Here is a 27,266-nt window from a genome sequence, read left to right as displayed (position 1 = left end):
GGCGGGGCCGGCGGGGCCGGTGCGGCTCCCTCAGGGCAGGGCCGCGGGGACGCGGGGCCGCCATGGACGAGCCCGAGCCGAGCGAGCGCAGCCCCTTGTTGAGCAGCGGGGAGCGCGGGCGGGCGGCGGCGGCCAGCGCGTTCCAGGGCCGGCGGCTGGCCTGCGCCGCCGTGCTGCTGGCCGAGCTGCTGGAGCGGGTGGCCTTCTACGGCGTCACCTCCAACCTGGTGCTGTTCCTGAACGGGCCGCCCTACGGCTGGGAGGGCGCCCAGGCCAGCCAGGCGCTGCTGCTCTTCATGGGCATCACCTACCTGGTGTCGCCGTTCGGGGGCTGGCTGGCGGACGCGCTGCTGGGCAAGTTCGGCACCATCCTGCTGAGCATGGCGCTGTACCTGCTGGGCATGCTGGCCTTCCCCGTCATCGCCGCGCCGCACACCCGCCAGGGCCTCTGCGGGGACATCCCGCTGTTCCCCGTGGAGAACTGCTCCTCGCCGGCGGCCAACGCCACCCCGGCGCCCTGCTCCCAGGCGGGAGCCACCCGCTACTGCGCCACCGCCACCTTCGTGGGACTGGTCCTCGTGGGGCTGGGCGTCGGCTCGGTCAAGGCCAACATCACCCCGTTCGGGGCGGACCAGGTCGGGTATTGTTTGGCAGCTGCTGGAGCCGCTTGTGGGCGCTGGTCTGGACCAGGGGTGGCTGTCAGTGGTGCTGAGGGGCTTTGCCTGCCTTGGTGGGGTGGGCAGTGCCTGCTGGTTCGCCTCTCTCTAGGTGTTTAGCCTTGGAGGGGATCAGATCATCCAGCTCTGTTCCCTGTGTAAGTGCAGGTCGTGAAGTTGTGCCCTGTTTGGTATAGTTTTGGTGTCTGTGTGGTGCCTGATCCCTTATGGCCTTTGGTAACCCTGCCTTACCTGTGGTCCCTGAACTGGCTAAGCCATCACCATCTTGAGGAGTTGGGTTGAATATTTAATGGCCATTAAGTGGATTGTTAATTATCCTTCATTGTGGAGTTTGTACCCACTGAATTTGACCTCAGAGCTCATCAGGATACGCATTTTAGCTTTGACAAGGATGACATGGGCCTTCTAGGGCAGTGTCAGAGGCCTTTATCATCCTGTGATCCATGAAGGCCAGAGAACAAACAGTTTTTTATGCTTTAGGTGTTCTCTGTGCACTGCATTGCCCTTGAGCGATGTTTTTGTGCAGGCTAATGCTGCACCACATGATGGGTGGGAAGGTACTCTCAGTGTGGTAGACATTTCACCTGGGCTGTTCTCATGAGGACATGTCCTGTCAAATGACCTTCCCCGGATCCACCTCAGTGATATCATTCATTGGATCATCACTGCAGAGCCCAGTGGCCCTACGGAAAACATCAGAGAGGCACCTTAGAGTTCAGTAGCAACTGGAATGCTCTGGTGCATGTCCCTTTTTTACAGCCTTATGCTAAGGTACTATGCTGACTGTGGATGTTAAAATATAATTTCTGCTTTACAAACTGAGAATTTCAGATGCTCAGATACTGAGCAGCTTTTTTAACCAAACCCTTCTTGGTGGCAAAGCAAGGAAAATCCAGTTGCACTTCTGTTTACTGGCCCACTGAGTTCTGGTTAGAGCAGGTGTCAGAAATGCCATGAAATTCTTTGTAAGAGGGAGGATCTACCACAGCATCTTTGCCAAACATTCCTCTGTTCTCTGTTGTGCAGTCATTTTTTATTCTTTGGCATTTCGTGTATTCCAAATTTGGGAGTTCTGGGTGAAAGGCAGTATATAAATGTAAAACATTATTATAGCCTAGGATTGTGTGTCCCCAGTGCATTGGTTCTGTTTGAGCCAGCCTGAGCCCATCAAGTGAAATAGCTTTAATATGACTTTATCTTGTAAGGTGTTTTTCAAAACTGACTGCTTATTCCCAAAATGTTTCATGAACGTTAAATGTAAGAGAGAAATAACGGCAGGAAGGGAGCAAAAGAAGAGCCATTGCCAGTGGAAGTGTAGCTGTTGTAGCTGGATTTTGTAAAGGCTTTTCCCCCAGGATTTCAAGGAAAGCAGTTTTGGTTAGGTATGCTGATAATTCACAGTGATTTATGTAGGGTGAAGCAAAAGAAATACTCCTTTCTGGTCCATAATAATCAGCAGAGCTCTGCCGAGGACTGAATTTTTCCCCTTCTCTCTTTTTCTGGCTTATCTATTGTTAAATAAATTACAGCACACCACTTACCTTATGCAGTTTGGGGCCCTCTTGGGTGCCTTCTCCCTGCATAGGAAGGTAGCAAACTGCTGATGAGATGCACATATATTGCTGAGAATAAAGCCTGTCTCCCAGAGCCACATTCTTGGGAGGCCAGAGTGCAATCCAAACATGTTTTGGCTGGATGTGATAAGATTTGTCCTTTTCCCCTTAAATACCAAACAAAAGGAAGTATGAGTAGCATATAGTTGTATATACTATACAGATACTTCAGCTGACTCAACCACTTTTCAGATACTGTTAATTACATTGCATTGCAGATCTCTTCAAATTGCCATGTGAGATTTTCAGCTTTGGTGTACGTACAGAATTTGGGTGGAGAGCTCTAATACAGTGAGAAGAATCACTTTGTGGAACACTGGAAACTGCATTCCAGTACTTATTTTTCTCTAAAGCTGAAAGATGTTTCTTAATTTCTGTTAAATGGATGCCTTTAGAAGTGCTCTAAAATTGTCTGAGTAGAGTCAGTATGGAGTAACTTTTGCCAGTCAGCTCAGCAAGAAGAGTTACTGCAAAGTAGATATAGACCAGCTTTGCTTAACTGTGTTTGTAAATGAGCTGTTTTTCTAGAAGTTGCAGATGGATCCATCACACTGGTCTAAATCTGACCTATGGTTCTCAGAATAATGTTTCTAATCATATGATACGTACAACCTGGCACTTTCCAGTTCCCCTTTTAAGTGTTTTGCTGTCACTTCCTGTTCTGTGTAGCAGTTTGTGACTTTCTGTAGTTAGGAAACAATATGACTGTTTGCCATTATTGTGAAAGCTGATTTAGCTTCAACATTGAAGGCAGAATTAGCAGCAGACTACTGATCTAGTATCAGCCATAATCATTGTTCTAATTATAGATGAATGTCTTTCTGGGTTATGGTGATTAGAGACACCAGTTCTAACCCACAGTATAGTTTCCTTCTGAATTGGTCTTATAGTCCATAAATTTCTCAGTCCATAACTGCCAGAAATGTTCCAGCTCTGCTAAAATTGTTGTTACAGTTACTGTTGGAAATTGCTGGTATAGAGCTGGCTTTAGAGTGATATTTATTTATTTATTTATTTGTAGAGCTTAGATTTTCCAGCCTCTAGATGAGGATGGGGAACCACATATAAAGATTTGAAGGTCACTAACTGCAAGAGTGGGGTTTTTTGTTGCTGTTGTTGAACTTCTGAGGAGCCTGTGGACATCTAAGGCTCTGCAGTTTGAAAACAAATTGTGACATTCACGTGGCCAGTAATAATTTGTTTCTGTTTCTGCCAGAAACACAACAGATGGGACAGGAAGCAGACTTTAAATGTGGACTTGCCAAATTTTAGTATGAAACTTTGAAATGATGTAGCAACTGAGTGATGGTGTGTAGCTCAGTTACTGAGCTCTCCCCAGATGACCTCAAAGAATAACTGATGTCTGTAGTGATGGATTGGAGAGTCAGGATTCTATAAATGTGACTGCACAGAACTGTTGTCATTGTGCTTTCTTTTGTAGGCTAAAGACAGGGACAAGCTTCTGTGTTTCCATCCTTCCTCTGTTGTGTGGTTGCTCAGAGTTGACTGGGATGAGTTTGGGGGTTTTTGTTACATCTGTCACTTGTGACTGTCATCAGTTGATCACAGGAGCAAGTGAAAACTGCTCCTGTCAGTAACTTTGGAGTGATCTTTGTTCTTTCATGTGAGTCAAATGGGAGCTCAGAGCTTTGAATCTGTGATGATGCGAAGAGGGAGAGACACATCCTGAAACTCTGAAATGTTGGGGTTTAGGAAATACTTGAGATGATGACAGAAATCAGATGTCCCAGGGGAGTGGTGGGCACCAGATACACACGAGCTGCAGCAAAAATAACAAACCTTGTAGTAACCAGTTCTTTGGAACTGATCTGTGAGAGCTCAAAAAATCCCTCTGTGACAAAGCAAAGCATCTAAAACAGGAACTATGGAGAAGCAACGATATCTGTTCAGATTCCTGACTCTTTCCATAATAATCAGAAAAATCTAATACGATCTTAATATTTGAGCTGTATAATTGTTGTTTTCAAGCTGTACCAGCTGCTTTGGCTACTGCTTGGATCATCTCCTGAGAAAGAGGTTGGTGTTGAAAAATCCAGGAGAGGGATAATTGAGCAAGGATCATCTTTCTTCCAAGTCACAATGAGATCTAAGTATTAACCTTAGGACAGCTGTGCTGTGGAACTTGCTGTCAGTCATAACTTTTCATTGGGGGTTGTAACTAAAGATCCAGTTACTCTTCCTCCCATTCTTAGTTTGAGTTGCATTTGAAGTTTTGCTCTCATTCTAAGATGGTAACCTTGTATCCTAAATGAGTTTAGAGGACTGCAGTGCAGGGTTACAGAGCTGGTGTGTCCTCTGCTGAAAGTGGCTGTAAATAACCTGGTGGTGGCACAATTCCCATCACAGAGTCTGCCAGGCACTCAGGAGTCTTTATCATGAAAACCATGGTCATATTCACATCTTACCTGACCATAATCAATCTGATACATGATTTGTATTAGAAATTTTGATTTTGAGAACTATTCCTTTACTATTTTGAAATCCAGGGCTGCGTAATCCCATTTATAAAACTCAGAACGTCACTGTGCTTTTCCTTCTGCATTTGGATTGTCTATATTTAAAGGACACTTACCAGATTTTATTATTTTTTTTAATCTGTTTTGTTGCAATGGGGCCAAAATCTTTTAAAATGTACCTGTTCTGACTCTCAGTGCAGGGATGTGGAACCCTCAGCCCAGAGCACTGACTCGATGCAGGACTCACACTGTACGTGTGCCATTTATGTCCATCGTTTTCCTGCTGCAGTTGCTGGTGGGATGTTGGGAATCTAATGAAGCTGGAGGTGCTGGCATCACAAGGAGAGTGAGGAGGGTGCTGCTATGCTTGAGCACAGATGCAATTGAGCAGAGGGAGTGATAGATTTTTCTTTCCACTTGGCTGATTGAAAATAATGCAACATAAGGGGGAAAGGAGAACTCCTGCAGTTCTGTGGAAAGTGCTTGCGCTTGATAAAAGTAAAATAATAAAAGTCTGACATGGTTTTCTCCTTCTTAGTCCCTTATTAAAATGTATAATGAAGATGTTTTGTGCTGTCACACAGCTCAGGTATAGCAGCCAGCAGGGGAAATTTTGAGTGATCCGCTGTAAATGTAATATTGTTGATATTTCGGGCAGCCAATGAGATGTTTGAAAAGAACTGCCTTTTAACTCTACCGTGTTTTCTGGTTTTGGCAAGACATCTTCGTAGTTCTTCATCTTTGAAGCATCTCAGATGTGGCTGTGATGCGATTTTTAGTGCATATATTTACTTTGATGAGGAAGGAGAAAATGGATTCTTTGCGTTGTAAGCCTGTGGCGTGTTTGCCCTTTGAGCACTGCCTTCCTTTTGGGTCACTCTGTTTCAGAAAGGATGATGGAGAGGGAAGTTTCAGGGACACAGACATGGTCAGGAGTCTCCAGGCAAGGAATCATGAATCAGACTAAAGCTTCTACCCTTGAAAAGGCAGCAAGAAGGAAGATGTGACAGTGGTTTGTGGAAATAATGGCTGGGGGAGAGAGAGGCAGAAATGGGCCAGGAATGGGATAAAGCTCAGTTTTGTTCTGTTGTTTCCTGGAACTGGGTAAAACTAGTGAGGCCAGGCCAGGGCAGGTTCAAACCAGGCGAGGGGAGGTGGTGCTTCCCACTGGGTAATTAGCTGGGGAACTCTTTGCCAGGGGATATTATGGATTCTAAAAGCTGACCTGGGTTCAGAGGCAGGTTAGGCAAGTTCATGGAGAGGAGAGCTGCTGCATTTATTAAGGAGATAGAGAGAAGCCATCCTTGGTTTTGGAAGTTTTTCAGGAGCTAATGGTTGGAGGCTGGGATAGAACTTGATAGAAGCATCACGCTGGGCTTGCCCTGTTCTTACCTGTATCAAAGTTTGCTCTCTTGTCCCAGCTTTCCTTTGTACAGATGTCAGCAAGGTCATGTGTAAGAGGGAGGATGAGAAGTCATTTTCTTTGCAGAAATAAGAGAACCGAGACTTTATGATGAAGAAATGGAAACTTCATAAAACAGATCGTAACGCTTTAGACAAGTTGGAGCACTGTGTTCCATGTAATTGTTTGCTAATACCCTGCTGCTGTTTGGGGATTAGAGGGAGGGAATTCCTGGATTGGTACACTACTGCAGGTGATGATTATTAGAATTAGGAAATGAGTACCTAGTTGAAATTAGAGAGGGAGAATTTCTTGGATTTATCTCCAGGATTGTATTTGACGTGGTAACAGACATACCTGAGTGCCCAACAACGGTATAAACTATGCACAGGAAAAAATGACTAAATATTTCTTTTGTTGGGCTTGACTAAATGATACAGATGGGTTTGTGCACCACTGAGAAACCTGAAGCTGTAAATCACAACTGACAATGTTAAAAACTTATTTCAAGACACAGCTTGCTTTTCATATTGCAAACTAAACATGGATCTTTTAAAGATCTGGCAAACGAGGAGGAGAAATTTGCAATTGCAGATGAAAGTTAACTGACTCAGCAAGGCTGGTGCATGGCACTGACTTGCTAGTCACTGTTAATGGCCTTTCAGTCATAAACCACTGACAAATACACTATTAGGAATTCTTCTGCAGACTAGTCGATCTTTTTAATGTGTCTCAAAATTTAACTTGCATAATTTCTCTTACATCACCTCTTAGGAGTGATGCTGGGTTCCTGTGACTCCATTACAAGACATGGGGTGACTTTTGGTAGGCAGTAATAAAGAGTGATGCTGAAAACTGTACAGGATAATTCTATAAACCAGGCATGTCTTTACTGACACTGAGAGCTTCAAGCAGAAAAATAACACTATGAACAGTGCTGGCTTAGAGGGAAAAATGTTTACAGGGGCCTTGTGACACTCAGGCAACCCAGATTTAGTTTTGGGTTTTTTTAAAGGTCAGAATGACAAGTCCTCCATTTATGTGCTGATGATAAGCTTTAGGACTGGGTTAAACTTTAAAGTTGTTGTTTAATTACCAAGTATTCATTTGAGGTTTAGAAAATGGAGTACAGTTCACTGTTATGTGTATTGCAATTACTGCAATACATGAATTTTTAGGTAAGTTTTTGTTTACTAAGAAATAGTTACTTGAGCTTCTGTGGACTATGGGATGTTAATCTGAGTGAGCTTTGTGTAGAGAAATGACCAAATGAGAGTCAGTGCAGTAGAACTAAGAATGGTCTCTCTGGGGAAGCTGTCATTCAGGAGTACCTGGCGCTTTTTATCCCTGTGCTGGGCTTCTAGAAAGTTATTCCCTTAATGGTGTAGCTCAGTGAGGTGTCATTTCATCAAATACCATGTGAAGCCCAAAACACTTAAATCATTCCAGTGTGACTCTAAATGAAACCTGAACTCTTCAGTGCATTGAACTTGATTGAATTCTAATAAACAGGCTTCATTTTCTTCAGAAACTGAAGTACTTGCTTTTAATCTTTCTCAGGTCAAAGATCGGGGCCCGGAAGCCACGAGAAGATTTTTTAATTGGTTTTATTGGAGCATTAATTTGGGAGCTATTCTGTCTCTGGGAGGCATTGCATACATCCAACAGAACGTGAGCTTTGTTATTGGATACAGTATCCCAACAGTCTGCATTGGGATTTCCTTCATGGTTTTCTTATGTGGTCAGAGTTTCTTCATCACCAAACCCCCTGATGGCAGTGCTTTCACAGACATGTTCAAAATCCTCACATATTCCTGCTGCTCCAAGAAGACACACATGGAACGTTCAACCAGCAGGTTTGTGCTGAGCTCTTCTGTATCACCCGAATTCAGCAAATCAACCCAGGAGCTGGAACTAGTTAGTTCAAACTAGCTGGTAGTGAGTCACACCAGAGACTGCATTAGAACATGCAGGTCTGCTTTTAGAACTGGAAAGTTGGAGTCCTGGAGATATTTTCTGGGAGTTTTGGGATGAGAGAGGCACATTTTGAGGTCACTGGATCTCCATGGTGCAAGATAAGTCTGCTGTTTTCAGCTGAGTGCAGTGTCCTGCCAGTTCAGAGTTTCTGAAACTGTAACATAACCTGGCTATGCTGCTTCTAAGCATGAATTAACTTCTCTGTTAGATATGTTTATGGGTGCCTTCTGATTTGAAAACCACTGCCATCTGCATTTAATATTGTAAGTGGCTTGATGGGCCTCCAGAGTTTTTCCACACTTAAGAGATGCCCATGGAATACTGGTGCTTGAATCCCTGATAAGAGATGTCAGGTTTCAGGTACTCAGACTGAGAAACAATTCAATTACCATAATTAATTCATTAACAAACAATATCACAAATATCCCAGGTTATTCTAAGTTCTGCATATTGGAGTGCCAGTTTTTTAGGGCTGGGGCAGGAGGAGGATGGGAAGTAAGGAAACCTTCATAACAGGTTTCATCTTATGTTTTCACCTCCTGTGACCCCTTCCAGCCTAGTTGTGTTGCTGTAACTTGCATGAGTTACTCTGGAAATGCATAAGCTGTTTATAATGAAGTGTCACAGGATTGCCAGTCGTGTCAGTTTTTGTTGTTTAACTAAACATTTCCAATTCTTTTCCAAAGTGAAGGCCAGGGAGTTCTTCACCAGCCTCGCAAGCAAAGCCTGTTTGAGATGGCCAAGCTGTCTCGGGGGGGCCCCTTCAGAGAAGATAAAGTAGAAGATGTAAAAGCTCTTGTCAAGATTATCCCTGTCTTCCTGGCTTTAATACCTTACTGGACAGTGTATTTTCAAGTGAGTAGTTCCAAATGGTTACAGTTGTATTTTACATGTCTAAAAAAAAAAAAACCATCATTTCTAATCTAACACTTTTTCTGAGGGCTCTCTCATAAATGTGAAACTTACCTTGAAGGTGAGAGATGACAAATGGCTCTTTGAGAAAACTCTCAAGTAATATTTTGACCTAATAATAAAAAAGAAAATGAAATCATTAAAGCTGTAGTTAAGACTCAGATTTTGTAAATGTAAATAAAAATTTTGTAATGTTCCAACAATAATTCTCTTTGCTTTGCTGTGTTAGCACTCTACCTCTGGTATAATCATTGTTAATTATTAAAAATACCTCGCTCTCAGCGCTCCTTCTCCAAGTAATGTCAACCCATCTTTTTTAATTCTAGATGCAGACAACATATGTATTGCAAAGTCTCCATCTGAAAATTCCTGAGATCCCAAATGACACCAACTCCATCCACACGGTAAGCAGAGCAAAACACCTTAAAAAGTATGTTTTCTTTAGCTGAAATGCAAATGAGGTAAGTGTTGTACAAAAATTCCAGCAAGGTCAGGTAGTGCCTAAGGGGAACTGGTGGCCAAATCCACTGGGCATTTAGAACCATGGGGCACATTACAGGGGTTTTGTTACACCAACAAGTGTGTGGAGTCCACACCATCCTGTTCTGAATGTGTTCAGGTAACTCTCACTGCTTTAATTAAGAGTGTCTTCATCCTTCAGTGGACCAAGTCTGACCTTTGAAGAAAGCTTATAAATCTCTATGCCCTAAGTTTCCAAAGTAGGACAGAAGCATTCCTGCAAGCTCAGTAGGAATACCCCTCCTTAACTGATGCATTAATATTTGGAATCTGGGATACATTTGTTACTTTATACTGCTTAATCAATAATCACTTTACCTTGAATCATAAGAAGTTGTTCAATCAATATTTTCCAAGAAAGGCTGTCATCATGTGCCTGCAGGAATGGTACAGAGAAGTAAAACCAAAAAGTATGAATATAAGTTATTAACAGGTCTACTTTATGTTATTATGCCTTTTTATAACATGGACTAGAGAAGTGGATTATTTTCTTCTAACAAAGTGCACACAGGAGTTCAGAGTCCCATTGTCAGACTGAATATTAAAAATAAAAATATTGTCAGTCTGAATGTTTATTGTGTAGAAATGAACGTGGAGCTTTGGTTATCAAACTGAGCATTTGAATTGTTTCAAGTTGTAATTAAGCATTATGTTTAATTAAATTAGTTAAAAAAATAATGGCTTTCACTGGTTTTCCTGAAAAGACATTAAAATACCACTTTTTCTAACAAAAGTGTGGATTTAAAAGTTAGTTGCCTCTTTGTAGTGTTTACTTAAACACTATTTGAGGCAAGGATGATGGAACAATGTCTCAATACATCTAAAGAATGATTTTCTGTCCTGCCCTAAGAGTGACTGGCTCCTTTCTCTGCAGCACATCAGTTGTGTTGCTTTATTTAGAAATACTTTGTTCTGATCTAACAGCATAAGACAACTAAGTTAATTTGGTTTTGCTGTCTTCTGTGGTATGTGGTCTACCTGAAGGATGCTGACCTGCAATCTCCTTTATGTAGTGATTTGAGGTAATTAGGAGAAGGAGCAGTAATATAACATTTACATTGTACCTTGTCAGGTTTTCCTTAAGCTCTTGCAGGCACCTCTGCCCAATACTAAGAAAAGCATATTTCCTCTTGATATGAAAAGAGTGAAATATGTGTATGCCCTTTAATCTGCAGGCTCCTGATAGAGTAGAAAATGGAAAGCATACATTTTAAACAAAAAAAACCCCAAACCCAAGTGATTGATTGGGTGAAATACAGCAGTGCCAGAGGCATTTGGTATTTCTCATCTTTCTTACCAGATTTAGCAATGACAAAAAATTCCTACATCCTTGACTCTAATTACACAAATCAGTCTCTGTACAAACTGTGACACAGGTTACTGCTGGTGTGATATTTGAAGCAAAGGAAAAGGTGAGTGGGAGAGGGAGGAAAATTGGCAGTTACAATTTTGCAAAACTTCAAAATAAGCAAGAATTTGCCTAACTCAGCAGAATTCACTGGGCATTTTTCAAAGCATGTGACCATTGCTAAGTAATGTACACAACCTTATGTATCAAACTGCTGGATGTCTTTATATAACCACCCTAGACTGTTATTCCCTTTGTAAATCAGTGGAGTTCTTGTCTGCAGGGAGAGCTGTGTGCCCACAGTGTGTCAGAGGCTGAGGCCTTGGGTCTTTGAGGGATTTGCAGTGGTTGAGGTTTGTAGCCTTTGGGGAGTCTGGTTGTTTTGTTTTGTTGGGGTTTTTTTTGTTTTGTTTTATATTTTTTGGGGTTGTTTGGTTGGTTGGTTGGTTTTGTTTGGGTTTTTTTGTTTGTATGTCAGGATTTAAGCAGAAACACTCAGATGTTGTGATAATGCTAATAGCCATCTCAGCTGTCAAAAGGACTTCATACAGGCTTACTTTAGATAGTTAAATTTTGTTTTAACAAAAATTAATTCAGAGTAAGCATCTAAAATAGGAGCCCTCTGAAACCTAGAGATCTTATAAAAAATCCTTTGCAAAACGTCTCCGAGTTCTGCGTTTTGCTTTCTGAGAGTACTTTCTTCATCTGCCCAGTAATTTCCTTAGTCCTCATTTTCCTTGGAACTGTGTGCACTATTATTTGCTTTTGTGAAAAGAACCTTTTTGCTCTGAACACTTGATGTTCAGAGCATCCTCCCCCCCAAAACAAAAACAACAGCACCAAAACTAACGCCCACCTCAGCACAGCTGGAGGTGTGTCTGGAGAGGGAGAATGTACAATAGTGGTGGAGTTGCTGTGGTGAGGAGTCACTTGTGCTTCTGAGCTCACAGATTTATGAACAGCCAGACTAAAGGAAAACCTGAATAGCTGAATGTTTTCCTCAGCTTTCACACACTCTCATTTTTCTTTTCACAGTGTCTGTCAGTGCACGGTGCTTTGTTTTGGATCAAAGTGTTCAATCACAAATCTCTTTTTTTTTGTAAAATAATAGTAAAAATCAACTCTTTAAGTATGGAATTGCTAACTTGAGCCATCTACCCTTTAAGTTTCCAGCAGCCTGGTTGACCATGTTTGATGCAGTGCTTATTCTGATCCTAATACCCTTAAAAGATAAATTGGTGGACCCCATTTTAAAGAGGAATGGCCTGCTCCCATCCTCACTGAAGAGGATTGCAGTTGGAATGTTCTTTGTCATGTGTTCTGCCTTTGCTGCAGGTAAGGAGACAGTTTTGAGATCTACATACATAATGAATTATTCAACTACTTGCAACAGCATTTTTTAAAAACCTTTGTGAATCTTTAGTTCAGCGTTTTCAGATCTCATTTTCATGGGATAGTTGGAATGCAACTGCATGAAATCCAATTTGATTGTATCCAAAAACTTACTAAACTGTTTTGAACCTTTGCAATAAAATTGGACCATTTTTCCTGCCTGAAGTAGACTTTGCATGTACCCTTCAAAACCAGCCTGTTAGTCAAGGTTTTCACATAGAGTGTTACTTTCTAGTACACTTGGTATTGGAGAACTATTTGTTTTCTGGCCAAATGCCTTCCCTTCATGATCAGTGAGTTGCCTGAACAAGGCTGTTAGTCCTCTCAAAATAAATTTACAGTATTGTGGAAGTCCCTGTTGTCTGATTTATTAACACTTGATCTTGAAGTTGAGAATTTATTTATCCTGAAAAACAAATTGGTTCAGAAATAAGTATGTTTCTTCATACATTCTAACTTCCAAATATCAAAAAGGTGAAATTTTACCTTTCCCTTTATCTAAAGTAATGAAGTTAGGTTATGGCTGCACAAGAGTTTCCTCCCACTTTGGGGTTTTTTCTGCCCTACCTTTAATGTGCCCTAATGTTTGGGAATTAGTGTAGTGTAAAATAGCTTAGCTGTAGCTTGAAAGGGAAAAGATGGCAAGTCTGCTGGAACCATAAATCAGCTGCTTTTGAGATGATTTAAGGTTGTTAAGCGCTGCTGATGTGGAACTGAACATCTCTGAGCAATGCTTCGTGGAATCCATAGCCTTCACTAGCATCACTGAAATGAACATATTGATAAAGCATTATAGCATTAAATAAATGAATTTCAGCACTTGTGATGCCCCATATTTTAGGGAGAGGGACACTTTATGTGGCTATTAAGATTTCTTTCAATGAGAGAGATAATTACCTTATTAGGCCAAGGTCACTTTGTGTGTGGGCAAGGAAAGTTCTTTAAGCAAAGTCATTTAAACTTAAAATAGGAGTGTTTCTCTTATTCCATGTTTCTTAGAACACCGGTACTGCAAAAGAGGATGATGTAAAACAGTTAAATGTCAGCTCTTTAAATAGAACTCAGGCTCACATATAAGGGAATTCAAAACCAGCAATATCTGTCTTTATTAGTAGTGGGGGGAAAAGCACATTGAGCTGTGATAGCCGAGTTGGGGAATGGGTTCCTACAGCAGAATTCTGGAAAATTTTAAATGCCAGTTTTTCTGTTCACCTACAAATGTAACACATGATTTTGTGGGTTTGATCCTCCCCAGCTCTTCCACAGTAGAAGCTGAAAAGGTGAATTCTTTGCAATCTGTTTGGAAAGTTTAACCTTTTGGAGTAACTTAATATCTCTTCATCATAAGAGGAATTTAAGAGCTTCAGTTGCCACAAATTTGGGGTGTAGGAAACTGTTTATTTCTAGCAGGGTGGAAAACTGTTGGTTTATATGTTTCATAGAATTTTTATTTTTTCATTAAATGATATTTATAGCTGCCATATTTTAATATTCTTAAAATACAGTATTACTTCCAACCATTTCTGCTTTAGAGAGAGAGACTGATTAAAATCTTCAGCATATGATGATGTTAAGAACTTGCAATCATGGAAATATCCTAATGATTTGTTTGTGCCATATTTCCATTTTAACTTATTTAACAGGCATTAGTTGTGGACACTACTCAGGCTGCCTATTAGATTGTTGAGATTATTTAAAATATTTTACAAACTGTGTAAAAATACAACTGATTAGATTTAATGAACATCTGCTGTGCTTCATACATTTTATCATAAATTCTTAGTAGCAATATTTAAGGTTATCCAACTGGAAAATCTACTTCATTTATAGAGTTTAAGCCATTATAGCAAGAATTTAAGATTATTTTAACTACTAAATCTGTAAGATTGAACATGAAGCTTGTCTATCAAAGTCTAAGGAAGACTCAATAGATTCTAGATTCTGAAGTACTTTGAAGATAAATTTATGGCAAGGTTTGGTATATTTTAATTATGTTCCTATGTGGCTAAATGCCTCCTAAATCTGCTTATGTTGTGAGAAATATAAACACATTAAGGATCATTAGATGTTTTGAGGTGCAATATTTTTGTGTTGAATGTATATGAATGAAATTATGTCTGAGCTCTTAGATGACTGTACTGCTTTTTTTACATTTTAATTAAGTTCCACACTAAAAAGTTTGGCAGCTGTATAAAATACAAACCCATCAAGAAATCCAGCTTTATTTTAATTACATCAGCTCCTCGTAGTTCAGAGGGCACTGAGGTAGATGAAGAGCTAAAGATACACTTCTTTAGCTGTGGCCTCACCTACAGACTGTATATAGGGACTCTGGGGAGCTTTCCTCATGCTTTCTGCTCAGCTTGGGTCCCTTGCCATGACCAGGATTAATAAGAAAACTGCATGTCATGGTAGGAGGTGGTTTTGGCAAACATCAGTCCTTTCCTTTGGCATTGTCCCTTAGCCCAGAGATGGGATCTGGCTGGTCCCCTCAGGGTTTCTCTGTCACAGATTTGTGAAGAAATGGGAGAACAGATATTAGGCTGTGCATTAGAAGTTGTATGTGCTGTCAATAGGGTTCAGAGTGGTTCAGCCAACATATTAAATATTAAATGTCCATGTCATCCTTCTCTGCCTCTAGGAAAGACAAAGCCAGAGGTGAGGAAGCAGATGTAATTGCTTGTACATAATCACACCTACATGGTGTGATATCCATGAAGCATCATGTTTAAGCTCTGTACAATTGGTTTTTTTGTAACAGGAGGGATATTTTGTGCCCCAAGATTAGGTCAGGTCTTGGCTCAGTGAGCAAGGAGGGACCAAAAGTGACAGGCACTAAAGGGAGGCCGTGTGGGTAACACCCACTGTAGGAAGCTGCATCATTGACTCAGTCCTGCTCCTCTGAATTGGTGATGAATAAATTCACCTTATTTCCAAGGATATTGAGAGTTCTTTTATAGAGGTCCTTTTTGGGTGAAGCAGGGAGTTTTATTAACCATGAGCTATTCTGTAACGCTGAGCCCAGTCGTTTAATCTGGGCAACTTCAACAAAACCCTACAGTGCTGTTTGATATTCACTTTCTGCTCTAAACTGTTGTGTTGAGCAAGCTAAAAGTGCTTATATTTTACACTATCATGTCTATTTTTCATTCTGTATGAAGTACTTTCTATGCAATGTCTTGCTTGTAAATCAAGCTCTAATGAGCTTTTGGCTCTCTTCGGATGAAAAGTGTCACATAAAGGTCATAATCATATTCATAGAGGGTTTTCATCGTTCTACAGGACTAGTGTAGCCATTTTGATAAGCAAAATGGTTTCTAATTTATTAATACTATGGTGGCAGGTGAAATGGTTCAACACAGCAAAGTAGTAGTTTGTGAAAATGAGATTGTCTTAAAAAAAAACCCCAGCACAGTGTGTATGAAAAAGCTCTCAGCTGATCCATCCAGAAAAGAGTTAAGTGTTATTAGCAATTTGTATAATTATTGGTACTGAATAAGCATATAATCACTAATTCTATGGCAGAACAACTGTATGTCTTGAAATAACAGTGGCAAAAGTAGTCTGAAATGCTTTCTGTTAGGAAATAAATACATATTCCTATTGTATAATTTGTAATTGCAGTTCAGGGCTGAATCCTAATGTAATTCTTAATATGAAGAAACAATATTTGTGTCTTAGGTATTTTTTTTTTTCCCTCCACATAGGAATTCTGGAAAGCAACAGACTGAAAATTGTAAAGGTTAAAACAATTAATCAGACAATTGGAAATGTTACATACCATGCTGCAGATTTGCCAATATGGTGGCAGATTCCTCAATATGTGCTGATTGGATTCAGTGAAATATTTGCAAGTATAGCAGGTAAGAGTCTTTGTCTGTTTTAAATTTGCTTTTATGTCTATCCTAAATGACGGAACTGTAGAATATAGATACTTCTCAAATCATTATAAGTAAGCTCTAATGTTTCCAAATACATTATTATACAATATAACTTAATCTGAAGTGGCAAAACACACTATTGTCTTGCACATTTGAAAACTGACTATTTATGACTTTGTTTTCAAAATTGAATTTCAAGCAGAGCAACACTTAAAATATTTGTGTGGCATCCAGTTAGCATTGGATATTTTCAAGCCCTAATGGAAAACAATATACTCTTTCAATATTGTATTTTAATGCAGTTTTGTGTCCTCTGAATGTTCCTCTGTTTTGCAAATACAGTTTGTGCTTTGCAATTTTTTTGTCTTAAAAACTGTGCTACAGTTTAGAAAGTCAAGTAGTAAGTGGAAACACCTTTGTGAGGGGAAAGGGAAGAAATAAACCATGTTTAGAAAGACTTACCACCAGTTTAAATTCACATTACTGGAGTTTTTACATCTCTGAAATAAGAAGAGGTTTTGTGAATATTCATAATGAAGTAGCTACTTTGATACTGTTTTGTCTACTTCATGTATAGATCAGTTTTTCTGTAGTGGTTTTAGATACCAGGCAGACTGAAACACTGTTCAAATTTTGCCTGTCTTGAACAAATGCAAGACATCTTAGATTTCTAACCCTGTTCTTTGTTATGTACATAGAACAGCTATGTGATTGTACTGAGTTTTAGGCTGAAATTGAAGTGGGAGGAGAGGGTGAGTAGGACTATAAAATCTGATTTTCTGGGCTGTTTCCTAGACCTGCAGGGCTCATCAACAGGAGGAGAGCACAGGCAGCTCACCTGTTGTCACTGTGGCATGTCTGATGCTGGTGTGCTGGGATTAAAGAAGTGAAATGCTACTGGGAATCTCTTAGCACAGTGTTTGCACATCTAATATTTGGCAGCAATGCCTGGTCACCAATAACAGAAACCTTTCATGGGAGTAGAAGTAGCTACTCTGATACTACTTACATCAGGTAGCTCAGCAGTTCTGTTTAATATGTTAGAACTCCTCCAGTGACTTGATGTAAAAATCATTTAGCTTTTGCTTAACTAGAGTTACTTATTAACATGTTGCAATGCTCTTTGAAATAGTGAACTGGGAAGATCACCCATTCAAACTGGGGTTACAGGCAGCTCTTTTTCCTCGATTCCTTGTGACAGAACCTCCTGGTTTCATTTCCCCTGTGGGAGGTGACTTTCATTCCTGGGCGAGCACAGTGGGTTAAAATGAGATTCTCTAATTCTGTAAGATCTGGCTGGTGGTGGCCCCAGCTGTCACATGGCCCATTTGTTCCCCTCTAAGTGGAACAGAAAACTTCTGCTCCCTCAGGTTTCTGGTTACATGTGTCCTGCTGTCATCACAGTTGTTAGACAGTAAAACAAGGTGCTTGGATTGCTTGGCAAGTAGAAGAAAAATGTGGAGTTTGGTTTGCTTGGTTTTGTTTTTTTTTTATCCTTATCTGCTCATTTGCTCTGAGCTTTCCTATTTCTTCACTCCCTGTCCTCCAGCAGTCAGTACCTGGACCTGGAAGTGCTGAATGGCTGAAGTGGTGTGTCCCCTCCCCCAGTGATGTACAGGAAAATCCATGGATTAATTTGCTTGAGAGAGTTTGTTATCTTCAAAGCACACTAAGAGCCAAGATATTAGACACTTTAGGTTCTTGAATGGAAATTTCTGCTTTAGCAGTACAGTCAGTATGTCACTGCTGTGCTGTATCAGTGTGCATTTCATTATGTGTGAACAGTACCTGTCACAAATCCTAACACACAGAAATCTGAAGATGGAGTCTTGCTTAATTTAGCATTTTTAGCAAAAGAGTAAAATGAGTTACTTAGAGTTACAACTTTAGTAATCGTGCCAGTTAAATCTGAACAGATGACTTATCAGAATTACAAGTGTTCCTGCAAAAATAAATCAATGTCTTCCCTCTTACACAGTCTTGTTTCTCTGTCAGGTACTATTACTAGTTTATACATGTTTGCAAGGAAAAAACAACTATCTGCAGGTTGTGGAAAGGTCAAGGACTTGAAGAATTCTATTTGTTGAACTCCAAACTGAGGGTTGGTTTTTTCAAATGCTTTAGTGGACTTCATCAGAAGTCAAGTTTTTAAGGTTTACACAATTCTAATGTGAATACTCTGCTGTTCTGTACTGCTGGGTCTGTACCAACAGCTTTGTAACTTCAAAAACTCTTGGTCATTGTTAGGAAAAATGTACCAGAAATTCTATGGAGAGCTTAATTGCTTTGTGTACTGCACTTTCATTTGATTTTTTTACAAAGATTCTTCTCCTGCCTTCTGATTGTTATCTAAACATAATTCTTAATATTTTAAAGAAGGCCTCTGAAGACTTGAGAGTATATTTTACCAATTCGATATTAAATCTGATAAAGGCATCTATTGTGCTATGAAACTCAGCTTTAAAATAAGCAAACTGTTACCAGTTACAAAGCTATAGTGATGTGGAAATGTTTGTTGTGAACAAAAAGGGGCTAAATATCACAAGAGCTGAAACATACATTTGCTTTTTTGTTTACTGTAAAACTAAGCATATTCTTATTAAGCGACATTAGTTACACAAGAGGTACCTTTAAAAAGATGACAGGCATTGCATTAATCTTTTGTATTATTCTGTCAATCCTCTTAACACACCCCTGTTTAGCTGGGAATTGTAATCTCACATGACAACACCACCGAGAGGGTTTAATTTCAGAAATGCTTGTTTGAGGTAGCATGAAATCGTTATCAATGGCTGCCAGCAGGGCAGAGAAGCTCTGAAGGCAAAGAAAAGATTTGATATTCTTTCTGCCAGATTAAATATTAGCGTGGCTGGGAAAATTATTCAAGTTTAGAAATGTGCCTTGTTTTGTTGCAAAAAGTGCCAACGGTGTTAACACCCATTTTGGGTTTTGTTTTGAATCTTAAGATCTTTCTCCAGCAGGAACACTCACATCCAGTATATCTGTAAAATGAACAAGAGAAAACATAGTCCAGATCCTTTCCTGTGTTATACTTGAGCTTAACTTGTACAAAATGTACAGAAGCCTGGTGACCAAAATGTGACTGAGGCTCTGGAGACTGATGGCAGCTCTGATAACTTAACAAGAAACTTAAAAACAAACTACTGCATCTGGAGAGTAATCTGCTTTTTTTTTTTTTTCTTGAAGTGAGAATGGCCAGATAAATACTCCTTGAAATATCTGAATTTTTTATATTCAGGTAACCCCCCCAAAGCCTAGGGGAAAAGAAAAAAGGCATTTTTAGTTCTCAAAGTAAATATAATTTTACCCGTTTGCAGATGTCTCTCCATCTCTGTAGCCAGTCTCTGGTTACAGTTTGAATTCCCAGGAACCCACACAGCTGAGTTGGGTGAGGAGTGTTTCAGTTCCCTCCTGCCCTCCCACACAGGTTGTTGTTGGCCTTTGTAATGTGCTTTGCACAGGAAAATAGATGCAGTTGTTGGTTCCCAGTGATTTCTCAGGGTTGGATCAGTGAGAACACACAGTTCTGGTTCTCCTACAAGAACCAAGTTCCTCTCTCACAACGGGCAAATGGGCCTGTCTGGCTTGGAGTGTTAATCCTTCTCTTGGAAAAAAATGCCAGTGTGTTTCTATTAAAGCCTGTCTGGAGTAGCAAAAGTCAAATACCAGTAATGGTGTAAGTAAAGCATACCTTTATTATGCAAGACATAAGAGCTCTGCAGTTTTCAGTCTGTAATGCAAGATTTATGCAATGCTCAGGTCTATAATGCTCTCTTTGCCAAGAAAAATGCTAGATGAGGTAGCATTAATTTTCAGTGTGAAGCAGACTCTTTTGAAACAAGCATCTCACCTGTCAAAAACAGCTCTGCAGAGAATGTATTTGACTGTCTCTTGTGAATAATCCCATTTGATTTTTGACAGGGGTATTATTCTAAAAAGGAGTTAATCATGGACATTAGTCTTTGCATGGCAGAGCCTAACCCAGTGTGTTCTGTTGGTGCTCAGTTCAGTAGCACACATTTTCAGATTGATGGTCACTGGTATGTTTTTCTTGGGTTTATTGGCTGAAATTTGAGTAAAGACAGTTTAAAGTTGAAACCCCTTATCTACAAGTCTTAAAAAGAATAGGGTAGCAAGCAATGAGCTCAGAGATTTCTAGATCAAAATGAAGGTAAAACTAATTACTGCCTTTCCACTTGCAATTAATTTCTCTGTCTGCACATTCAGAGATCCAGACACCGAATCTGTGAGAAATAAATGTTCATGGTCAGTGCAAGAGTGCCCTTCAGTTCCTTAGCACTTTGTTCTCAGCAGGGAATGCCACGTGCTTTGTAAATACTGCACAGCAGACAGGGAATACAGAAACGAGGGAGAAGGGGAACGTGGAACTTGGCAGATTAGAGTCAGTTTAATACATTTCTTTGAGGATAATTTTAGACAGAAAAATGAATATGTTGGCTCAGGAGATTTCTTGATTTTACACGTGTAATATTAATAAGATCAAAGTGTGTGTCTCAGATGTTGCCCATGTGATGGGTTGATATATTGATGACCTTTAACAGGGTTCATAAAGCAATTAGAGGGACCTGGGAACTGATAGGGATTCACTGCACACCTGTAACTTCCATAGCACTAAAGTAGAACAATTTACTCATGTTTCTTAGCTCTTCCAGTAGCATTTTTTTTACATCTTTTAATACAGGTCTAGAATTTGCATATTCAGCTGCTCCCAAATCCATGCAGAGTGCCATTATGGGGCTGTTTTTTTTCTTCTCGGGGATTGGATCGTTTGTTGGCTCTGGATTGTTGGCACTGGTGTCTATTAAAGAAATTGGCTGGATGAGTAATCACACGGATTTTGGTAAGTGTATTTCTCAGTGTATTCATAGTCTGTAAAGCAGAAGGCTTCCCTTAGTTAAGCAAGCATTAAGGACATTGAACTGTTAAAGACAAAGTTTCATTTTGCACATAAGTATGACATAATTGATCATGCAAAATGATGCATTGCCCTCATGATAACATGGGAAACACATGTTTAATAGTTTGGCTCCTGTCAGTTGCCTGCTCAGCTGTTACTGCATTTTATCACTAGAAATTACTTGCAAATACTTGCACTTTAGTAAAAAAATATTTAAATTAGGTGCAGAAGGAGAATATATTTGGTATCAAGTACTGAAATTACTTTCTGTGGTTCTGGGAAGTAAAATGTACCCATCTCTCTCTCTTAGTGATTATTCAGCTTCCTCGTTTCAAGTGACTTCATTGAAATTACCCTGAGTTAATTTTGCATTTCTGTCTGCTAGCTATTTATACACTTTAAAGTCCAACAAATCATCTGCTATGTATTGCCAGTGGAAGTTAAAAATAATTACTGGCACCAGTAGGTGGCACCTTGGGAATTTCAGAAAATCCCACCATCCTCTATGGGCTAATTAGTTCCAACAGAAGGAGTGTGAAAAGTTCTTAAAACATATGCTAGACCTACTGTGTGTACATGGCTTAAAAGTGCAGCCTAAACTTTAAATGTGGTATGAGAGAATTTGCCATTTAAACTTGATTTGCATCTACCACAAAGTAACGTTATCTCGGTCAGGACATGTGCCACAAGTCGTCATCTGTGGGTTTTAAGTTGTTCTTCAAAAAACTGCAAAAGGTGACAAGTAGCCTGAACTTTATGGAAGTGCCCTCACCAAATGAAAATTTCCTCATATTGAGACTTTTTTTTCCCCTGTCAATTTTAAGATTAGAAAAGCATCTTTTTCTGCAGCTCCCTACAGAGATAATTCAGCTGATAAGGAGGATTATAATTTCATACAAATTAATGATGGTGCTTTTTTAGCCTCTTGCCTATAAGAACATGCACCCAGTTTCTGCTCTTCCTGCCCACTCTTGATACCATTGGAGGTAACTCTCTGCTGGCACTTCAGTGTTGGTTCCTGCCATTGGAATGACTTGTTTCTCCTACAAGAACTAAGATTTCCTGGGTTTAATATCCCATCTCATAAAGGATAATTACTACTCTTTAAACATGTCTGCTCCTGGAATGGAGATTCACGTGGATATTGTATTTTAAATGTCAGGGAAAGCCTCCGTTTAATTTTATTGCGTTTTATTATAAGTTCCTTTAATTGAATCTTAAGTTTCAGTAATTAAAGTAATTTGATCTGAACATTTTATGGGCATGCTGCATGAACAGCTTGTTAGGATCCATGTGTACATCACTGTTTTACTCTCTGCACCCTATTTGATAATCATAATGGTCCCATTGGCTGTGGCTCACGGGGCACGTTGGAAATGAGCCACAATATATTGTTCTTGGAAGTACAGCAATAGGTAGTGCACATTTCTGAACAGAAAAGTTTTAGCAGTGGGCTTTCTTAATTTAACATTATTTCATGTGTCACATTATATCATCACTAATTGGGGACAACTTTGAGGGAGCGTCAAAGGTGAACCACAAAGAAACCATGTATGTTTTCATGAACTCTAAACTTTGTCCCCAAAGAAGGCTGAGAAACAATTGCAGTAAAGGCTTTCATTGTATCTATGGAGTTGCCAAACTCTTTCCTTAAAAGCTTTCATTTTGGGGGTTTTTTGGGGATTTTGGTGGTTTTTTATAGTTTGGGTTTTTTGCTTATTTGTTTTTGGTTTGTTTTTGGGTTTTTTTGTTGGTTTGGTTTGGTGTTTTTGGTTTTTTTGAGGGGGTTTTTGTGGGGGTTTTTTTTGTTGTTTTTTGTTGGTTTAGGGGTTTTGATGGTTTGTGGAGGTTTTTTTGGTTTTTTTTTCTTTTTTTTCTTTTTACTTGGTCTAAGGTATTGGACCACAAAGAGAGCATTCCTTGTACTGTGCACACCTTCCTCAGCAGGGCCACTTTTTGCTCTGGATAATTAAAAATGAAACTCTGCTGCTGGATGGAAGCCTGATTTGATTTGGCTTTGCCCGTGTTTTGCTGGAAGGTCTTCACCACTTAAACTCGAAGAGATTCACATTTCTATTTGTATAGCCTTTACTAATGTTTATTTTTCCCTCTCCACTTCTTTCTAGGTAACATTAACGGCTGCCAGTTAAACTATTATTTTTTTTTGCTGGCTGCTATCCAAGGAGCCACCCTCTTGCTCTTCCTGATTGTTTCTGTGAAGTACGACCACCAGAAGTCGAAGGGGAATGAAGCCGCTGCCAACGGGAGGATCTGACCCCTGTTGCAGAGCAGCCTTTGTTGCAGCAGCACCCAAGGAAGTGGCAGCACTCCCAGAGCCCCCAGGCTCTTGTTTTCTCCAGTGGGATCTCCCCAGACTTGCATGCCCAGGAGTTCTCTCCCCTGCCCCCCTCGTGTAACGTAGGTAAGTGCCTTATGTTGGTGGGGCTGTTTCTTGCACTACGTCCTGGCAGAGGACAAACAAACCTTGGAAGTGGATTAACTCCAGGCATTCGAGTTGCTCTTTGCTCATTTGGGAGATGTTTACTTAACTCTTCAAAGCTGGGACACTTACACTGGGAAATGGAGTATAAGGAGTCACATGAGACATGGACTGTTCCTGACCCAAAAGCTCTGCTCGGTGGAGAGCAGTGGAGCTGGAGAAACACTCGACAGTCTCAAGCCTGTGTTGAGGACACAGGACAGAAAACTGTTTTACAGAAACCTCAGCTCGTGGTTACAAGAATAAACTTTCAATACCGAGAGTCGTTTTGGAGGGAGAAACAGGGACAAATTAAATTATAAATTAGGTCAGATTAAAAACAAATATGATTTTATAATCGACCTTCTGCTGGCAGCGTATCAAGGGTTTAAGTCCAAACTTGCAGTCAGAAGTATCCAATACTGAAGACTGAATTATATATCCCAGTAGCTTGTTAGACAACTGCTGTAAATTTCGGTGCACAATTAACACTTATTGGGACTGCAGTTGTTTAACTTCAGAAGTGTTTTTGTTTTTGAACCTGTATTAGGACAGCGCACACCTCTGGACAAAGCCCTGTTCAGTCTAAGTCTGTTACTCCCCTAAGGAATAGCCTAAATATTTGCAGGAAGCCAAGTGAGCTGGAATTCTCAGCAGATCAATGCGCAATAACCATTTAGCAGCCTCAGCCAGTCCCTTCAGTCTTGCCTCTTCCTTTTAGCTAACAGGGTTTGTACCTTTCAGCAACACATTCCTCCAGCAGAGCCAATGGTTTTATGTTCAGCCTCTTGAATTTTACTGATTCTAACAATTGTACTTCAGGTTGTGTGCAGACTGGTGTGGAAGGTGCAAGGAATTATGCAGAAAGAAAATAAAAACCTTTTTACTAATGTGTTGAATTTTTATAGTTTCCTTTGTCTGCAATTATGTTGTTAAAATGTCCTTATTTTGTACATGGACATTTTTTTAAATGAGTTTACAAAATAAAATGAACTTCCATGCTGTGACTTTTGATCCTTTGTTTCTAGGTGAATAAAACTATACTACAAATATTTTGTTCTTTAGCCTTTATTTCCTAAGGATACAGTGGAGTGGTATTAGATTTCTAAATGTCCTCTGGCACCCTGTTAGTTTTGTCAGATAATGTAGCAGAGTGCAAGCTGACCTATCTTTGCCCAGATAAATCAGTGTAGATGCTTCAGCTATTACTTTACTTAATATGATTTAAAATTGGAATAACTAAAGAAGCAAGCACAGTCTCATATGAGGAAACACTAATTTCCTTTTCTAACGTTGTTTTAAAAGCTCCATATGCCCTGTTTCTGGAATATCCCATTTATAACCAGCTAAAAAAGCCTAATATTAAGGTGGTGGAAGCTGCATAAGGAGCAGAACAGGGACCACATAATTTTTCTCTCTGTGTCTGCTGTTCCAGTCATCTGATCTGGGGGTGAACCTGTAGTGTTTCATGTCTGTGTCATTATTTTCCAAAGCACATACAGGCACAGGAGAGAGCTGGGTTCTTCCTGCTAAGTGGAATTCTGTGAGATTGATGAAGATTTACCTTTTAGAAGCGTTCCTTCCTCTGAAGGACTGGTGCTGTTCTCAGGACCTCCAAGAGGAGCATTGCTTCTGCTGTTAGATGGCATCAGCTTTGTGTCTGTGTACTTACCCCTTTTCTGCTAAGTGAACTTAATTAATTGCACTATTTTTTCTCCAAATTCTTAAGTTTTTCAAAAGCATTCATAAATTTCCCATCTGACGAGGGATAGTTAAAACTGAGTTTAATGAAGAAGGGAGAGGAATCTGCAGATTACCAAAGAAATTAGGGGTCTGACAGCAACTGTGACAGGCTCTACAGGCAAGCTTTAGGAAAACTATTATTTAAGGAAAAACATAATCAATAATTACTAGGTTATCCTACTCACTATTTAGGCAAAAGTCTGTTATCCTATTACAAGCATACAGTAAATGTCAGCATGTTTCTGTAGGGCCATGGTGGCTCTAACACTTTGGAGATGAGGCTGAACATGCAATCAGTTGTATAATTTAATTTTTATTTGGAATGACTTGGCTGAGCTCCAGGCACAAGTAATTATGACCATTTATGAAGATTAATCTGACACTTCTCATCAAAGGGACAAGGCCTTGTAGTGACTCAAAGGCTTAGTTGATTCTTCCTCCCCATCTCATCTTTCAGTGTTTCCACTCCAGTCACAGAAATAAGACTAATCAATTAATGTTGTGACTGAGCACTGCACCTCATTAATGAAATACCTGGAAGTGTTGGAATTCACTTCCATTCACTTCTCAGATTGTTCCAGTGCAAGAGAAAGATCCGTCAGGAGTCACCTGAGTAGAGGTTTCTAAGCCTCTGACTTTCCAGGTGTCTTAAATTCAAAGCACAACACAGAAAAATATTAGTTTAACATGAGACCAGGTATCTGATTAAAGTTTGTTTACTCATAAAGAATTGTAAAAAGAATAAGCTTGTACCTTACAGTGCCCATACAAGCTCTAAGCACATGTGACCCTCTGTTCCATTTGAGATTATGAGCTGGGTACATTACTCTTATAATTGTGGATCTTTCAAAAATACACCAAGACCTGTTTTCTCCTGCCTTTGTGTCTGTACTGAGTATCCCCTCTCAAAAAAGGGGAGTATTTTTCATTTATTCTGCTTATGTAAACCTCCAGCACAAGTTTAATCACAGCAGTTGAGGTATCTGTCACTATTTCCCTCAAAAGTCTGTAGTCAGCTCCGAGTTGGTTTTGTTTTATTTGTGTGTTCTTGCTGTTAAGTTGCTCAGGGCTGACACGAGACAAGGTTTCAGCTTAACAATAAACCTGTGTTAAAAGCTGCAGAGAGTTCTTAATTTCCAAAAAGCAATTTCAAACACAAAGCGATGTTACTGTAGTGATTTTGTTTATATGCAGGGCAAGTTATGCCACTGCAGCAAAGCCCTCTGGGGAAGCAGATTACGAGGCTTTCCATTTGAACAGTCAGTGGTTTGAGATGCAAATTCATTTCTGGGGAAGCAGAGAATTTGTAAGCCAACACTTCAACACTGCTGGTGGAATAATGCACATACCTGAGAGCGTGGTACCTGCTGGCCCCAGTGCAAGGATGTACCTGCAGGGAAAGAAAAGAGATGAGAACCAAGGTCAGAGGCCATTAAACAGTAAATATGTAAATAGACACTTTGCTCCTGGTAGCACCAGGTTCAGGACAGCAGTGACCAGGACTCTCAGTCATCTAACCTGGCTCTTGGCTGTTTTCTCATGCCATGTACACAGGATGCTTTACTAGTCCTTTCCATCTTGGAATTAACTTTTCCACTGCAGTGTTCACAGCACAGATTTTGTTTAGTAAGGCAGTGGAAAGAACAGTCATCAAAACCCAGTTATACAGGATCCATTTCTGGTGGTTCTCAAATGAGCCCTGCTTTGTGAGCAGTAATCTCTGACCTACAGACTGCTGGATTTCAAAGATCATAAAGACAACATTACGCTTCCACAAGCACAGAATTGGGAATTAATTACAATCCATCCTACTAACTACAGCCAGTGGCTGTAGCAATGCTTGGAAAGGAGGTAACATAGCCCTGAGGAAGGATCAGAACAGAAGGAACTGGGAAGTTTAAGCAGCT

At 40.0% G+C, this 27,266-nt stretch overlaps 1 protein-coding gene across 1 annotated transcript; it reads left to right on the top strand.

Annotated features, from left to right (window-relative positions):
- On the top strand, window positions 1–24,666 carry SLC15A4 (solute carrier family 15 member 4). Its single transcript, XM_051785436.1, has 8 exons — window positions 1–635; window positions 7,730–8,025; window positions 8,833–9,001; window positions 9,385–9,462; window positions 12,092–12,260; window positions 16,025–16,180; window positions 20,922–21,080; window positions 23,264–24,666. Exons 1-8 carry the CDS (start codon window positions 63–65, stop codon window positions 23,410–23,412), a joined length of 1,749 nt encoding a protein of 582 aa, XP_051641396.1. The 5' UTR covers window positions 1–62; the 3' UTR covers window positions 23,413–24,666.
- The last annotated feature ends 2,600 nt before the right edge of the window (window positions 24,667–27,266 follow it).

This window comes from Manacus candei, unplaced genomic scaffold (genome assembly GCF_025592945.1).
Source record: "Manacus candei isolate 608988 ecotype Guabito, Panama unplaced genomic scaffold, ASM2559294v1 h1tg000020l, whole genome shotgun sequence".
Taxonomy (NCBI): domain Eukaryota; kingdom Metazoa; phylum Chordata; class Aves; order Passeriformes; family Pipridae; genus Manacus; species Manacus candei.
The sequence above is the reverse complement of the archived record's forward strand: the minus strand, read 5'-3'. Positions and strand labels throughout refer to the sequence as shown.